This window comes from Haliaeetus leucocephalus, unplaced genomic scaffold (assembly GCF_000737465.1).
Source record: "Haliaeetus leucocephalus isolate CR32 unplaced genomic scaffold, Haliaeetus_leucocephalus-4.0 Scaffold68, whole genome shotgun sequence".
Lineage (NCBI taxonomy): Eukaryota > Metazoa > Chordata > Aves > Accipitriformes > Accipitridae > Haliaeetus > Haliaeetus leucocephalus.
In genome coordinates, this window is record NW_010972504.1 from 3,101,464 (window position 1) to 3,117,681 (window position 16,218).

At 42.9% G+C, this 16,218-nt stretch overlaps 2 protein-coding genes across 4 annotated transcripts; both read left to right on the top strand.

Moving 5' to 3' along the window:
• The first annotated feature begins 1,762 nt into the window (after positions 1-1,762).
• Positions 1,763-13,896, top strand: RBBP5 (retinoblastoma binding protein 5). Of its 3 annotated transcripts, none has more exons than XM_010579499.1 (14): positions 1,763-1,829; positions 2,057-2,082; positions 2,207-2,379; positions 2,806-2,946; positions 3,440-3,602; positions 4,066-4,175; positions 4,354-4,473; positions 4,765-4,918; positions 5,029-5,100; positions 5,695-5,812; positions 6,596-6,665; positions 6,780-7,009; positions 7,327-7,521; positions 10,921-13,896. In XM_010579499.1, exons 1-14 carry the CDS (start codon positions 1,811-1,813, stop codon positions 10,947-10,949), a joined length of 1,620 nt encoding a protein of 539 aa, XP_010577801.1. In that variant the 5' UTR covers positions 1,763-1,810; the 3' UTR covers positions 10,950-13,896. The 3 variants fall into 3 exon arrangements, with proteins under 3 accessions (XP_010577801.1, XP_010577808.1, XP_010577793.1); XM_010579506.1 differs by having other exon boundaries at positions 7,327-7,404; XM_010579491.1 differs by lacking the exon at positions 10,921-13,896 and having other exon boundaries at positions 7,327-8,221.
• Positions 11,350-15,746, top strand: TMEM81 (transmembrane protein 81). The gene is made up of 2 exons (XM_010579480.1): positions 11,350-11,406; positions 14,247-15,746. The coding sequence occupies exon 2, from the start codon at positions 14,431-14,433 to the stop codon at positions 15,220-15,222; it is 792 nt and encodes a 263-aa protein (XP_010577782.1). The 5' UTR covers positions 11,350-11,406; positions 14,247-14,430; the 3' UTR covers positions 15,223-15,746.
• The last annotated feature ends 472 nt before the right edge of the window (positions 15,747-16,218 follow it).

Genomic DNA, 16,218 nt, shown 5'->3' on the forward strand with positions numbered 1-16,218 from the left:
TCTCTGCATTTTTTCTTTTCCATTGGGTAAAAAGTCTGCCTGATTTCGCATACCCTGTTTGTCTTCAAAACTAGTATTCCTGCCCCCCATCAGAGCAAGGAAAACAAGGTGAATAATTACTTTATTAAAAGATTCCACAGACTGTAAATTCAAAGTGGTACCAAACTCAAAGACCTCTGAGCCTGGTGCAGTGAGACTGAGCTGAGCAGGTATTCTTCTCCCAGATAAGGCTACCTTTATCGCCTCAATCTACTGAAGATGTTTGTTACAGTATGTTTTAATGTTGTGTTGTAAAAGGGTATTTATAACTTGTGCATTGTACAATGTACCACATGTAACCAGGTCGTGGACTGGCTTCTGTTGTATTCTGTTCTGTTCTGTGAACGGACACAAACCAGCGTGTGCCGTTCTAGCACTGTGATCTTTGCTACTTAAAACAAGCTCAATCCCAGAGGCTGAGGCTGACTTCTGTGAACAGTAAGGAGCAAATCTCCTCTCTTCCTTCCTCTAAGCCTGAAGTGGAGATCAGGCCTAAAATGACTTTTGGGGGAAAAAAACCCCCAAAACAAAAAGCCCCCAAGCTTTGTTTACAAAGGTCACTGCTGTGAGGTTTACATGCTGAAGAGTCGCTAGGTCAGTGCAAGGCTCAAGCACAGCAGGAACTTGCTCTGCCCTTCAGCCTCCCCAGCCCAGTTTTAAGCCTTTTCTTCACACCACACTTAGTGGGACGAGCTGGGGGAAAATGCACTCGCTCCATACGGGATGAGGAACGGTCTGGAGGGCTGCGGCAGCCTGATCCTGCTTTACTGTGTCTTGAAGCACCGGATACTTACCTTAATTCAGAGGATTGTTTCTTACACTAAATGCTTTCTTTTAGGGCTGAGAAGCAGGCGCAGTGTTTACCTGGAAGGGAGCTGGCTGGGCTCTCCCCACATCCCACCCTGGGAGGCTGGGCTGCACTGGTGTGGTGTTTGGGGAAGGGGACCGCTAAAAGTTACACAAGTAACTCTTTTTTTTTTTTTTTTCCTAAAGCATAACTGTCCTTTTCAGGAGAAAGCTGCCCTTTATCTGTTTCAACCTCCCGTGGGGCTTAAAAATAAAATAGCACTACATGTTCTTACAGCGGCTTCGCCTGCTTGGCTGGGTAGCAGGGCCCACCTGGCCCGTGTAACAGCGTTATAGGAAAATGTAACCACCTTACCGAGCGCGTACCAAAAAGTGCAATAACCGGAACGACCGAGCTCAACTGTTGTATTTTATCATTATTATTGTTGTCGGGTTTTATTTTAATTTTTTTTGTATCCGACCTGCGTTGTACTAACTCCTCTCCTTCCCCTGCGCTCCGTGTGTTGTCAGAGACGCGACTGTGAGTTCAGCCTTCGCCTACCGGGCGCTGCACAAAACAAAACAAAACAAAAAAAAACCCCAACAAACCAAAAACCGCTGTGAACGATCGTTCTCCGCCGCTTGTTCCGCCGCCCCCGGAACCTTCGGCTCTGCGGCCGCGGGACCCGCCCGGAACCTTCCGCGCGCAGGCGCCGGGCTGCCCTTGGCTCTGCCTGAACCCAGCCGCGCTACCGAGCCCCGCCGCCGCGGGGTGAGGGGGACGGCGCTGGGTCGGGCGATCGCGGTTCGGGTCGTCAACGGGTTGCGAGGTGCCGGTGGGTCGCGAGGCTGTAGGTGGAAGGGAGCGGGAGGGGGATTCGTTAAGGCGAACGCCCGGGCGGCGCAGCGCAAGCTTAGGCCCCCCCCCTTCCCCTCAGCGGGGTCCTTCGGCGACGGGGACGGAGGGAGCGGGACGGCGGCCGCGATGAACCTGGAGCTGCTCGGTGGGTCCGGGCTGCGGGGACCGGGCCGGGGGCGGAAAGCGGCGGCCGGGCCGGGCCGGGGGCGGAGAGGGGCGGCCGGGCCGGGCCGGGAGCCCGCCTGGGGGCGGGTATCGATCCGTCTCTCCCCGCCGACGGAGGAGCGTGAACGGGGCGCGTTCAGGCGGAGCGGGCCACGGGGTCGCCGGGCTCGCCTCACTCCTAAACACCGTCTTTACCTTTCGTTGCAGAGTCCTTCGGCCAGAACTACCCCGAGGTAAACGTCCTCCCCGCCCCGCGGGGCTACCCCCGTCCCGCCGGCTGCTGCGAGCGGCTCGGCGGCCGGGCGGGACGGCGGCGGCGGCGGCCTGACCCCCCCCTCCGCTGCCCTCTCCCCGCAGGAGGCCGATGGCACGCTGGACTGCATCAGCATGGCCCTGACCTGCACCTTCAATCGCTGGGGCACGCTGCTGGCCGTGGGCTGCAACGACGGGCGCATCGTCATCTGGGACTTCCTCACCAGGGGCATCGCCAAAATCATAAGCGCTCACATTCACCCCGTCTGCTCCTTATGGTGAGAAAACGCTCGGGGTTTTGTTGTTCTGTTTGGTTTTTTTTTTTGCTCGGGGTAACCGAATTCGACCTTTAGCGGTAACTGAGCTTGTAGCTTACGCACCAGGTGTGAAAGGCTGTTCTCGTCCTTGTTAGAGGTTGTCCGTGCCTGTGTTTGCTGAGCCTCGGGTGCGCTGATGCCCTGATGGCTCTTAACACCTGGGCATGTTGATCGCTGAAATGCCAGCCCGCTGTGGGGTACTCAGCTACGTTTCAGGATAGTTTCCTTTAAGAGAGTTTGGAAGCATGTTATGGCTATTAAGTTTTTGGATGTTAGGTTATTGTTCACGCTAACAGGTTTACACGTGAGTCTGATAATTTTAAGCTGTAGGCACGTCTTATGCATTTAAGGAGTAACTTTTACTTGAACTGCCTCTCGTTACTGTAGCTGGAGTCGAGATGGTCACAAACTGGTGAGTGCTTCGACCGATAACATTGTGTCGCAATGGGATGTGCTCTCTGGAGACTGCGACCAGAGATTTCGATTTCCTTCGCCTATCTTGAAAGTTCAGTACCACCCTCGAGACCAGTAAGTCCCGTGGAAAAAGGGTGGAATGCTCTTGTTTTGGTAGAACTGCTCTTATTTTGGTAGAACTAATGATTATTCAGATGCTTTTACTGCAGTTTGCAAAGTGATTTTTCCAAGTCAGATAGATGATTTTGGTGTATCGTCTTGTGATTAGGACCCTAACTGGATTTTTTGTGGCTCTTTTTGTTATGAAAATATCAGTGCGGGAGGAGAGGAAACAAGGGAATGATTCTTGGAAGCGTATGTAGAGATGTCTCATTGAGCTTACAGGTTACTGCGTAAACTTTGAGCAGCTTCCAGAGAAAGAAAGGAAGTTAAAGTACACACCAGTTTAATGTCATTTTGCGATTAAAGTAACAAAGACAAAATAAGATAATAAAAATAGAGCGGTATTCTGTATTTCTTGATATAGATTGGGATTTTTTTCTGCATCTAAATGTGGAAATTCTTTTCCAGAGAAGAAACTGCTACCTCTTATTTTTCTGCTTTGCAGAAACAGAGTTTTGGTTTGTCCCATGAAGTCGGCGCCAGTGATGCTAACGCTGTCAGACTCCAAACATGTTGTCCTACCTGTGGATGATGATTCTGATCTCAATGTTGTGGCCTCCTTTGACAGGCGAGGGGAATACATTTATACGGGCAATGCCAAGGGGAAGGTGAGACTTTAGCAGGCGGCACTGGATGCTATAGCTTAGATTGCTTCCTGCTTTTATCAAGATGCTTAACATTTCTGGGTTGCGTTCTTTGTTTTAGTATACATATTAAGCTTCCTGAATGTCTCTTGAATAATTGATATTGCATTGATATGATCTTCTGAATAAAGCATCGCATTTTATCTTTGAAGATCTCTAGACTGTAATCTTTGTCTGAATTAGGTCTTTGTGTTGCTGTTGTCTTTGACCGTGTTTGTTGGATCCTTTTCCAGTGTAAATAAGCTAATGTTTATGTCGCAGAACTGTCACAGAAACTGTAGTAGAACTACAGTTGCAGAATCCTAACTATTCCTGTGTAGACTGCTGAAGCTTCTGTTGTCAGGGTTAGTAGTTGATGTTAAAGGTACCAAGAGGGGAATGAGTTATAATGAAGATGCTGATTGCTTTCTGTCTCCTCAATCTTCAGATCTTGGTCTTAAAAACAGACACTCAGGATCTTGTTGCTTCCTTCAGAGTGACAACTGGAACCAGCAACACCACAGCTATTAAATCGATTGAATTTGCTCGGAAAGGAAGGTGAGCTACTTCATCTATCAAGTGGTATCTTTAAGGAAATAAAAAGAATCAGAATATGTTCCGTGAAAGAACCGTGGGGGTTTTTCAGACCTTGTAAGCTCTGTCAATCTACCCTATAGTTTTCAATTAATCTTTAGTCTTTTAATGCAATGCATGTTCTGTGCCCTCCTTTCTACAGCTGCTTTTTAATAAACACAGCGGACCGGATAATCAGGGTCTACGATGGCCGTGAAATTCTAACTTGTGGACGAGATGGGGAGCCTGAACCGATGCAGAAGCTGCAGGATTTAGTGAACCGGTAAGAGGCAGTAGAATGGCTGGTCAGCCTCACTTGAAAAGGTGAGGTTTATGTGCTTGGCACTAATGGGACTCTCTGGATGAAGGGTAGTTTGGTATCTTACTCAGTGTAATGGACAGATATTTTAATTTGAAACCTGTCTGTCACAATTTGATTTGAAGTTTAACTATTATTTGTGGTTGGGAGTATGTAAGACCTCAGTCTGAAGAACAAGCCCACTCCGCAGTCCTCCGACATCCATGCTCTGCTGTTGTTTAACCGTTTAACTTGTGATGCTGTCTTTGCACGCAGGACACCATGGAAGAAGTGCTGTTTCTCTGGTGATGGTGAATATATAGTGGCAGGTTCAGCACGACAGCATGCTCTGTACATTTGGGAGAAGAGTATTGGAAACCTAGTGAAAATCCTCCACGGGACCAGAGGAGAGCTACTCTTGGATGTAGCAGTAAGAAAACTGTCTGCTATTACTATGTTTCTTGTTGTTTTGAAAACTAACCTTTCTTAATTCCATTTACCAATGAAGTTCCTCCTCTTTTCTCTTTCAAATAAATCTAGTGGCATCCTGTCCGACCGATCATAGCTTCTATTTCAAGTGGTGTTGTATCAATATGGGCTCAGAATCAAGTGGTAAGTGTTTTAGATGGTTTCCTTAAGAGGATTCCCCAGTGGTCTCCATCCTAGTAGACTGTATGGTTGCATGTTGAAATCCTTTATTAAATCCCCATTCAACAAGCTTTTTAGGTTCACCTGCCTAACTTGACATATGTTTACCATCTTGTTGAATGTGAGGAGGGTACTCATACTTCAGCCGCTGAACTAGTTAAGCTTTGCATTAATTCTTAAATATCATCACAGGGACATTTTATGTGGGAATGGTGTCCTGAATGTGGTGTTTAAGCACAGGAAATCTGAGTGAGCGAGCGAGCCAAAACTGAAGTGGCTAGATGTGAACACACAGCTTTGTTTTATGATGTACGTTGCAATGTTTAAGGAATATTACAATGTTGTATTTTCAGTAGGAACTAACTTGCGCAATTCCTAATTTGCCGTATGTCTGTGGACCTAAACGAGGCTTGATTTCTTTTTTTTTTTTTTTTTTTTTGTGATCTTGTGTGTGGCTTCCGGGATTTTAATGCAGAATGAGATTTTAATTTCACGAGTCCTCACTACAGCTGCTGTTCCTTTGCATAAGGTAAAAATTGTTCTGAATTTGTGGTTTAGGAAAACTGGAGTGCCTTTGCACCTGACTTCAAAGAGCTGGATGAAAATGTAGAATATGAAGAGAGAGAGTCAGAATTTGACATTGAAGATGAAGATAAGAGTGAACCAGAACAGACAGGTACTGCTTAAAGCGGGTTTCTATGTAGCAAATAGTTGGTAGTCTGACTACATGACCATAGTAAAAATTAAAACTAGTGGTCATGGTAGTATACATGGGTATTAAATGACAAAACAGGAAGGGATAAATGAAGATGTATGAACTAACACAATCAATATGATTCCTGCCAATTGATGTGCAACATTTTTTAGAAATGTCTCCCCTCTCCAATGCATGTTTGAGCAGAAAGCAGCAGCAAATAGACAGCTAACTCTCAACAGCGGCAGTGCTGAATTTGAATCAGTAGCAGTGCAACCTGGCCACTTGGTGGTGCCAAAAAATTGTGTACTGTGAAAGGCTATGGTTAAGCTATGGAAAGAAAGAAGGATTATTCCCACCATACCACAGAGCTCTCCTCATTACCAGGCTTTGCAGCACTTCTCATATTTAGATTAATTGTTGTTTAGCAGTTTCTAATATTCAAGTGTAATGTTGGCTTGTGGGAATTAAGCATTAAAATAAATTTAATCAGATTCAGAACTAGTTTAGTGAAAACAACAAAACATTTAGAAGATTCTAAATCTTTTATCTAGCTTTATTACTGGTGTTTTATAACAATAGGTCTATATGAGAACATAGAAAAATAAGAACCTGATGGATTTAAGAGGAGATACTTTAGGTTTGTTTTCTGCTTTAATTCTCACTTCTGCATGCTTAGACATTTAAGCAGTCAGTCCCATTCTTTCTAAGTAATTTGGTCTTTTCCTTACTGTCTTTAATTTGTCTCTTTTCTCTGGTTCTCAGGTGCTGATGCTGCAGAAGATGAAGAAGTGGATGTAACTAGTGTGGATCCCATTGCTGCCTTCTGTAGCAGGTGAAAGAATATTTTGTTTAAAGTATGAATACAAAATGTATTGCTAATATTCCCTGTATAATATGTTATAATAACCCCTACTTTTAAATGAAAGCAAATTTTTTTCCTTCACAGTGATGAAGAACTGGAGGACTCCAAGGCTTTGCTTTACTTACCCATTGCTCCTGAAGTTGAAGATCCAGAAGAAAACCCCTATGGACCTCCACCAGATGCGGTTCAGAGTTCTTTAACTGATGAGGGAATAGGATCCGAGAAGAAGAGGCAGTCCTCCTCTGATGGACCTCAGGCACCAAAGAAGAAGCCCAAAACCACCAACATTGAACTACAAGGAGTACCTAATGATGGTGCGTAGAAGCTGCCATTGTTTTAGTGCCTATTCTGCATCTGAGATGGTTTTTAGCTTTGCCTTAACTTTGTCTGAAGACCAGAAGTTCAGAAGGTCACTCCCTAATTTTCTCCTTCCTTTGAAGTTACTTCTTACAACAGTTATTAATAGCGACCAACTCTGCAAATCTGCTGGCATTTTGCAAGCTAGGAATGAGAAAAGGCATCCTGAAACTGTAATTTTTAATGCTGTTTGTATTTAACACTAAGGGCTGTATGTGCTGATACAAGCATCTTAAGGGATAACTCACTTTGGTAACACGTTACCTCTCCACAGAAGTCCATCCGCTGCTGGGTGTGAAGGGAGATGGTAAATCCAAGAAGAAGCAAGCAGGCAGGCCTAAAGGATCAAAAGGTAAAGACAAAGATTCTCCATTTAAACCGAAACTCTACAAAGGGGACAGAGGTGCTTTACCTCTGGAAGGAGCAGCGAAGGGTAAAGTGCAGGCGGAGCTGGGACAGCCTTTGACAGGTAAGGAACCCAGCGTGAGCGTCGTTGGCTTGCTTGGTGGCCTTGCTTTGTACAGACCCTGACTTAATATAGTCATAGCATTTTATCTTCCCAAATGGCACTTGCTTACTAAATGTTTAGCTGCTGTCAAGGATAGGCAAAATTTTACATTTTTTTTAAGTGGGAGCGCTTTCAATATTTGTAATAAAACTGATATCCATGCCTGTGTTATTGCATATAAAGAGCATGTAGGGTTTTTAATAGCGATTGAGCACCATTTCAAAAGCAAAATGTCTTTTCATAACTTGAATCTTTTCAATAACTTCTATCAATTCTTACATAAACAGTAACAATGTTTGGTTTTGGTGGGTCGATTTTGAGGGGGGGAAATGTGAATAGTGAAGGATTCTGAAGCTGAAATTGATACTTTGTGCCATCAATACTAGGCAGTGATGAAGAACAGAAAAGTTCTGTAGGCAGAATTAGGAAATGGAGCATTGATAATGGTCCACTTGATAAATGACCCCTGAGATAAAATTCAGGGGCTGAGTTTTCTATTCTTAGCTATACAGCAGCCTTTGTTAAATTCCAGAAAGTACAGTTGCTGTAAATGAGGATAGGTTTTGGTGGACTTTTCTTCTCCCCCCGCCTTTTCTTTTTTTGGTCATATTTTGTTGGTTGTGTACTAAAACAGGACTGTTGCAGTCAGCTTTGTCCGGGTCTAGACTTAGTCTCAGAGGGACCAAGTGTTTCCCATCTGTCTCATTTGCTATTTCAGCTTCTTATTTGGGAAAAGTTCATTCAAGCACAGTAAAGAAAGCACATGATTGGATTAAGTGATGTGAACTCCTTTTTTTTTTTTTTTTTTTAGATTGTAATGAAGGACCCAGGGTTGATATATAAACAGTTTCAAAGACACAATGTAATTATCTATCAAATTTTGCATTTCCTTGAATCAGCAGCTGCTGCTGTGGATTTTAGACTGTACGGAAGTGATTTTATTCCCGCCCCCCCCCGCTTCCTTCCCTCACTGCTGGTCTTATGCTACCCACCTTGCTCATTGTCCTTCCTGCTCAGCTCCTGTTACGTTGCTTGTACTAGTACTGATAATTGCTATTTGCTGAAAAAGGGAATGGGATAAAGGAAACTTAGTCTATACATGGAAAAACATGGTGGATGTTTTCTGGGCTTCTATTTAATCCTTTCACGCTGCACCTTGCAAAATCTAGAAATTAAACAGATACACAAGAATATCCTTAGATCTTGTTTGTAGCCTGGGAGGTACTGCTTAGCTTCTAGTGTCAGATTTGCTAGACAGGCTGATTCTCTTTTGACTTTTCAAGTCATTAGGGGGCATCCAGTATGTTTTAACGTACGATAGTAAGGAATTACCGGATTGTGTGGATCCTCAGGTGTCTTTGCTGGCATCTGTTACACATCCTGACTGCTCTGTTGTACCATGCTGGATGGACAAGACTGGTTTGAAGACCAAATGAGCATAACCGTTAGTTTTATCAGCAGGCCTGTTGATTGCTTTCTTTTATTGTGCTGCTAATTAACATGACCGTATGCAAAAGGATATAAATGAGAAAGGATCGTGCACTGGAAACTTAACAATGTGGCTTCCAAAACAAATTTCAGTCATCACTTGCTTCAAAAAAAAAAAGCTGGATATTTTGACTTTTCCATGTTTAAGTGGCTGTATAAGCAGTCTGTTTTCAGAGGAGTAGTTTTAATAGCAAGTATTTTTGTTCAACTTTTTCAAGGTATGTTTATGGAACTTTATCAACTTGTTTTACTAATTTGCTTGATCTACATTTGCAGACAGATGTCAGTGTACTTTCTTCTTGCAGCTTGTGATCACTATTGCATTGGTCTGTTCTGAGAGCTGGGAAAATAATACTCCCATTTCCTCTAACATGTTTCAAATGAAGCAACATTCTAGACAGACTCCTTTCTTGTTTTTTTTACACATCCTTGCAAAACCGTATTTGGGAGGATTTTTGTGTGGTTTTGTTTCTAATGCTTTCATGCAGTTGTTATAGCCTGACTTGCTATAAAAGACAACAGTGGAATTTTACTGCTGCTAAGCTTGGGATGTGCATACCTGTGCCAGTACAGTTAGCTTTGGTTTTTGGACACTGTAGAATGGAAATTTTCTTTTCTTACAAACAAATGGGTTTAGACCCAAGTTCCCTACTTACTTTGCCCACCTATCAGAGATGGTAGAGCTTTCTAAAATTTACTTTTAGTTTTTGCTGCCTGTAAGCACTTTAAGGTGTTTTTCCATGGTGGAATTCTTTAGCTTGATTGAGATACAGGCAAATAATCAATATTGCTATGATGGACTGCTATCTCTCATTAGGACCTGTTATTGGGCTCCCTTCTACAGTACTGTTGACTTAAGAGGATCTAATAAGATCCATGCAGTAGATCTCAGTAGTCAGTGTTGGAAGTGTCTATATGAGTCATGTTATGAGAAGAACAGATTGTGCACTGAAGAAACTGTCACTTGGATCTTTCCAAACTCACAGTAGTCTTTTACTCCATGAAATTCATGTCTGTCTTCCTTTGTTCTCTTTACGGCTTGCACTTAGAATCCTATTTTGGGCAGCCAGTTTTTTCTTGGGGTTGCTGGTGTTCCACCACACCGCAAATACACACTTCCAAATTCAAATGGCCACCTGCCTGGGATCCTGGAGCCAGACTGCCTTTTCTGTCTCTTGTGCTTGAAGCTGTTAACTCTGCTAGTTTCTTGTGCTGTTGCTTTCTGAAGTAACTAACCAGTCGCTAAAACAGTCACACAGCAAGCATTTCTCCTCTGGAAACTGTTTGCTGATATGCCATAATACAGTGTCTTTCTGCATGCTGCATGGCTGGAACTTGGAGCCTGGCGCAAGTGCGTCTGTGTCACTGTACTGTGCAGTCTGGCAGTAAATGTCTTATTCTTAAAGCTATGTCAAAATCAGGTTTCAGTATAAACAAACTGAGAAGCTCGATCCATTTTATAGTTTTAGAATAAAATCTTACAGCAATCTGGTTTAACCCAGACTTAGGTGGAACTTGTTGTTTTCAGTTGTCCTTTGCTCTGAGATTTTGGGGATTGATGAATCAAAAAGTTGCACACCAGGTAAGTTTGCTTGCAACTTTTTGGAGTAAAGGCTCAGAGTTCCTTAGCCACCTTGTCTATGCCTGTGCACGTGATCTCAAATACAAATGCAGAAATACTGTAGATCTTAATTTGTCGTAGATAGTATCTTGTTGATTATATCTCATTCTGAAAAGAATGGCTTTATCTAGAAAATCTTGTCCTCTTTCATTTTTTTTCTGGAAATGCTACCGTATTTGGTGGTCTCTGCTTTCTGGTAACATCTGTTTGAGTCTGGTTACTTACTTTTCACCTGTCTTTGATCTCTTTAGCAGGTGGTGCAATCTCAGAATTGTTATGAAGACATTCTTCTCTATCTTCCTGTATTCTTTCCTATATTGACACCATAATGTGGAAAATAGATGAAATGCTCAGTCAGAGTGGACTGACTAATACAGCAGACTGATTGTTCATGGATTCAGGGAGTGACTTTTGTAAGAAATGAATATGGAAGAGGAAACGGCCTTCATTCCTCCTTAACTGCCTCTTCATCGAACAGTGTAAGATGCTGACTCTCAGGTCATGTGATTTGCAAAGAGACTAATTGGACTGCCTTTGTGTTGACATATATAACTATTTCTAAAGTGAGCTGGTACCCAACACTCTGCCACTCCAGATCTTATCAGCCGTTGTCTTTTAAATATTTTTTTGTTTTGTTCCTGGATTGAAGAACACCCAAAGTGTGTATTTTTATTCCTGATGCCGTATGACTGTGTATCCTGCAAACTTCCCTTTCTTTGCTGTTAATTTTCATTTTGGTGAGTTGTAAGTCCTTCTATGCCAGCTGTATTACCTTATCAGCTTTTCTGTTAGCTCAGTGTGATGTCTTCTATGCTGACATGCTTAGTGAAACACTGCTGCTGATTATGTGCCAGGTTTGATTTCATCTCAAGTGGATAGAGCTCTAATGTGAAGAATCAAGACCCCCTCTGAAGTCTGCAAAGAATGAATCTTCGTATTGTGAATATTTTAGACATGAAGGATGACTCAGCTTATGGAGGGAGAAGGAAAAAGTGAAAGTAGCTCTAGATAAAATACTCAGTGGATATGCTTTCTTCTAGCCTGTGATGTGAAAAGCTGTGTTGGCAGTTTCTTTCTGTCCTTGCAAGTGTTTTTATTCTTTCTCTTTCCTGTGAGGTTCCCTACCAGAAACAATTGGTTTCTTCCTTAGCTGGTAGGTACTGGCAGTTAGAGAAAAAACAGAACCAATATTTCTCCAAACTGAAACAGTAGTTTTTCAGCTTTTTGTCCCCCCACCCCTCCAAACTTCTGGATCAAGAATGGAAGAAAGATGAATGCTAACAGCTCATTCCCAGCCATGCTTTAACCTTTTATTCCTTGAAGATGGTTGTGATATTTTCCTAGTGGGAATGGCAAGAGGCTCTTTCTCTATCTGATACCTACAGCCTGACACCTCTCTGTGCTAGACCAACTGCCTGTTAAAAGAAAGTTTTCATTCCTAATGCCCCTTGTTTTATAGACTTTTATAGGTCCTGTGCAATTACTTCAGTTTTTCCCCAGATGTAATTATTGAGATTATCACTACGTATTTAATTTTCAAAGTATCCTGCAGACATTAAAAACCAAGAAGAGGAGTCATAAAGAGATTTATTAATTTACAGTCGGAAGTATGCAGTAGTTGCATGAGATAGAAGCATGGGAGGAGAGGAGACATTTCAAATCGGGTTTTTTGAAACTGGTATTTTCATTTCCTGCTTTGGTACAGTGGCCTGCTTCATTTAATGAAATCCATTCCCTTGCGTACAGTTTTAGTTTTCTTTGTTCTTTCTGCCTGTAGGATGACTCGCATCTTTCCTGGAACGTTGTTACGTCAAATCCACCCATATGTGGTGTGGCTGATCCCACAAGCTTTAAAAGATGCAAAGGCAATGGTTCTCTATATTGTTTTAAAGCATATGATTTGCCACAGACTCCAGCCTTCGTTTCTGTTAAAACTTCTCTGTACAGTGTATATGTCCTTGGTTTATTTTCTTCCATCTCTTATTTTATTTTCTGGTATCTGTAGTTTTGTACAATATTTGTCAGATACTGGCTTGATGGTAGTATATAGCAGTGATGTTAGTTTTTGTGTTTGTAAATAAAGAGGTATGTTTTATTTCCTAAAGTCAATGGGTAAGTCTTGGCTTTTCCATACAACCATCATTGTTTATATTGTGACAATGTTTAGGAATCCTACAACACAGCTCTGGTGCAAACACCAATATATTGTGCCTTCACCACAGCTGGTGTGTTGTTGGTTGGTTTCTTTGTGTGGCACTTGGTTGATGATCTCTTTTCAAGAGAGAAGTAAATTTGTAGTCTAATAAAACCCCCGTGTACCCGAGTGCAGCCTCGGCACTCTGAGGCAGACACACGAAAGGGGAGCTGAACACAAAGCATGCTGGGTGTAGAGTGCACCTCCAGGGAAATTGAATGTGGAAAATACATATACTAGATCTTCAGAAGTCTTAATTTTAAGAAATTAAGGATTGTTAGGAAGAGAAATGTGGATATTCGTTAGCAGAGCTGTTGAAGAACATGGCAATCCAAATCCTTTCTGCAATCCGTAATTCAGTTGCTGGTAAGGAGACACTCTTTATTGAACTGCCTTGACCATAGTTCAATTACTCCATCAAAAATAAGTAACTTTGATTTTTTTTTTTTTCACAAAGAACTTTTTTAGTAGTGCATTATTTTTTTGGAATGCTTGAGCACTAAGTGAATTACACTGGGATGTCTCCTTTTCAAGCGTTTTGCTGCAATGGCAGCATACGAGTGGTTTCTGTTTTACAGATGCATCGGTTGAATGTGGAGATTTTGGCTTATAACTCTCTTCGGAGTCGGTGGCTGTACGTGACACAGAGCACGAGGCTTAGGCTTGCAGCTCCTCTGAGTGATGCTGTGAGGCCAGTGCTGTTGAATACCTTCTGAGTCCCATAGTGGATGTCAGGAGCCTAATACGATGCTTTTATGCTGAGTCCTCATCTCGGAGGACTTGCTTTGGCTTCACACATAGGGGAGTTCTTTGTTCTCCCTCGGAAGGTTTGGGGCTGCGTTCTGACCCGGGCAGCTGGACTGTGATGTTGGCACTGCTCCCCTGGGAATGCAGGCTCGCGCAGATGTGAGTGACTCTGCTGAGCCCTGCATAGAGATGGGTATCATCAGTGATAAAATACAGTTCAGCTTCCTTTGGATGTCAGTGCCGTCAGACTCTAGAGGTTGAAATCGTGTTTTCGTGATCTTGGTAATTTGAGGAGTACTTTTGGGATACGTGCATATAAGACAGAACTGTGCAGGTGCTGCATAGGGAATTACGATTTCCGTATGCTCAACAGCATTATTTTAAGGGTTCCAGTAATGATTACTTACATTGCTTTATAGTTTGGTGGGAAAATTAAACTGGAACAGTACTTCTTTACAGTGGAAATTAATCTAAAACAGGACGTAAAATCTTACAGAGAAGGGAGGACTTAATCTTTTTTTAAATTGTCAAATAGATCCCATTTGCTGGAATATAGTGGATTAAAACATTCTGTTGCCTTGTTAAAAGAACTATTCACGTTCTGACTGACATAGTAATGTGTTGCATCTTCTTTAGCAGTGTTGTACTTCAAGCCTGTCTTGGAGGATTTTTCCTACTGGAAGGATTAGGTCCTGAAGATGATACTGGTGGGATTTCAGAAATACTAAGTCTGAAGATTTACAAAGAATGATTTTGTGTTTTTTTGACTACTGGATTTGCGTGGCTTTAGAAAGTAGCATGTCTGATTGATAACCCCAGTATGAAGACCTTGGGGAACAGCCACATCCTTGGGATATTACCTTGTGCTTTCTATCTGCCATTGGTAGTTTCCTTTGAAAAAGTTACCATCCCAGCAGAGCTGAAGTCAGTTGTAGCGAAAGTTGCAGTCAACACCACATCCTGCAGTGTCACCTGTGGGCTGGGCTTCAAACTGGAGGAGATGTGCGAGATCACTCCCGCCGGAGAGAGGAGGAATTGTACCTTGCACAGGTCCGACTGCCTGACCAGCTGGGTTTGTGGCTTACTCCACTTCACCATCCCCGTGGGCAAACCCTTCCAGCTCAGCTGCATGACCTCGGACGTAGTCGGCTTTAGTAGCCAAGCCTATAGCTATAGGTGGAGGCTTGCCCAAGGCCTTATCACGACAAATAATGTACTGTTCAAACCTTTCAAAAACCCCAATTCTGTCATCATCAGATTTTCCCCTGCTAGGGAGTCTGATGCAGGGACTTACCGATGCGATGTGCAGTTGTTGAAGACATTCAGAGTCATCAAGAGGGTCTACTTTGGGGTCAGAGTGATTCGAAGTGACTTAGTGGATCTGAACTTTCAAAAATCCTTGACTTGGGAACAGAAGTTAGCAGCAAATGAGGTGGAAGGAAACACAGAAAACAGCACTCATGAAGAAGTGCAAGAACAGCAGCACTTTTGGCAAGGAGAATTGTTTTATGAATGCTTGGTAGGAGTTGGAAGTGGAGTGATAGGGGGTATCTTGGTGAGCATGGCACTCTGCTTCTTGCAGAAGATTTTGAGAAGGAGAGCTGTGGAGTAATGAACCGAGATTTAATACAATTTCTTGTCTCTGTCTCTTTATTAGTATTGATGCAGTATTTCACAGCAAAGTTTGTTATTTTTTTTTCTGGCTGACACAGTTTATTACCAAATACTTTCTTAAGCTTTGGAGTCTGATAAGTTAGTACAGGACTGTAGAGACAGAGCTTGAGTCTTAATGGAATAGTGCAGACAGTAGCTCCAGATGAGGCAAGGGAGTTTGGCTCCACATTGTGTGAAAGGATGGTCTAGAATGGTCCAGACAGGAGGACACTGAGCCACAGAAAACTGCCCACTGCTCACTGCTAATTACCTTGCTCTGCTCCTCTAATAGGCCATATTTCACCTCTAGGTGTTTGGGGGTTTTTTATTTAGCTAATAACTTGCGATCCTTATTCCTGTCTTAATTCCTCGAATTTCTTCTGCCTTGCTGAGAACTCTGTGGTGATGTGAGCTGACACAGATCGCTGTTTGGTAGATGGTGTTTCTCCAGCACAAGGTGTATAGAAGTAAGGATGCTTTCGAGGTGGGCTTACAAACCAAGTTTCCTGGCTGGCTGGTGTCCTTTCCATCAGATCCAAGTGGTCTGGTCTCAGTAGCTGTGGGGCAGTGTGGGGTTGAGGGGTGGACCACTACTGTCTGCTTCCTCTAGAGAGATTTATCTCCTTCTACTAGAGCCTGCAAAACTGTGAAATATCTTCAAGTGATTGCTTGGAGCTTGCCCTGTTTCCTTTGTAGCGTAGAATAGCGAAGGAGGGAGCACTGGGTAGCACAAGCTAATCTTCAATTTGAGCACTGCTGCTTAGGAACATAACTGGGTGGTTTTTAATCATCACTCGGAGCTGAGCTCATTCCTAAAATCTTTAAAGGGGGAGGAAGTGAATAGTTCAGTGGGCTTATGGATCTTTCATTTTTCCTGGTTATTAACAAGTATAAAACATGCAGCAACTCCGTGGGGAGTATTGTTTCCCCCTTGGTAGCAGAATCCACAGAGGGA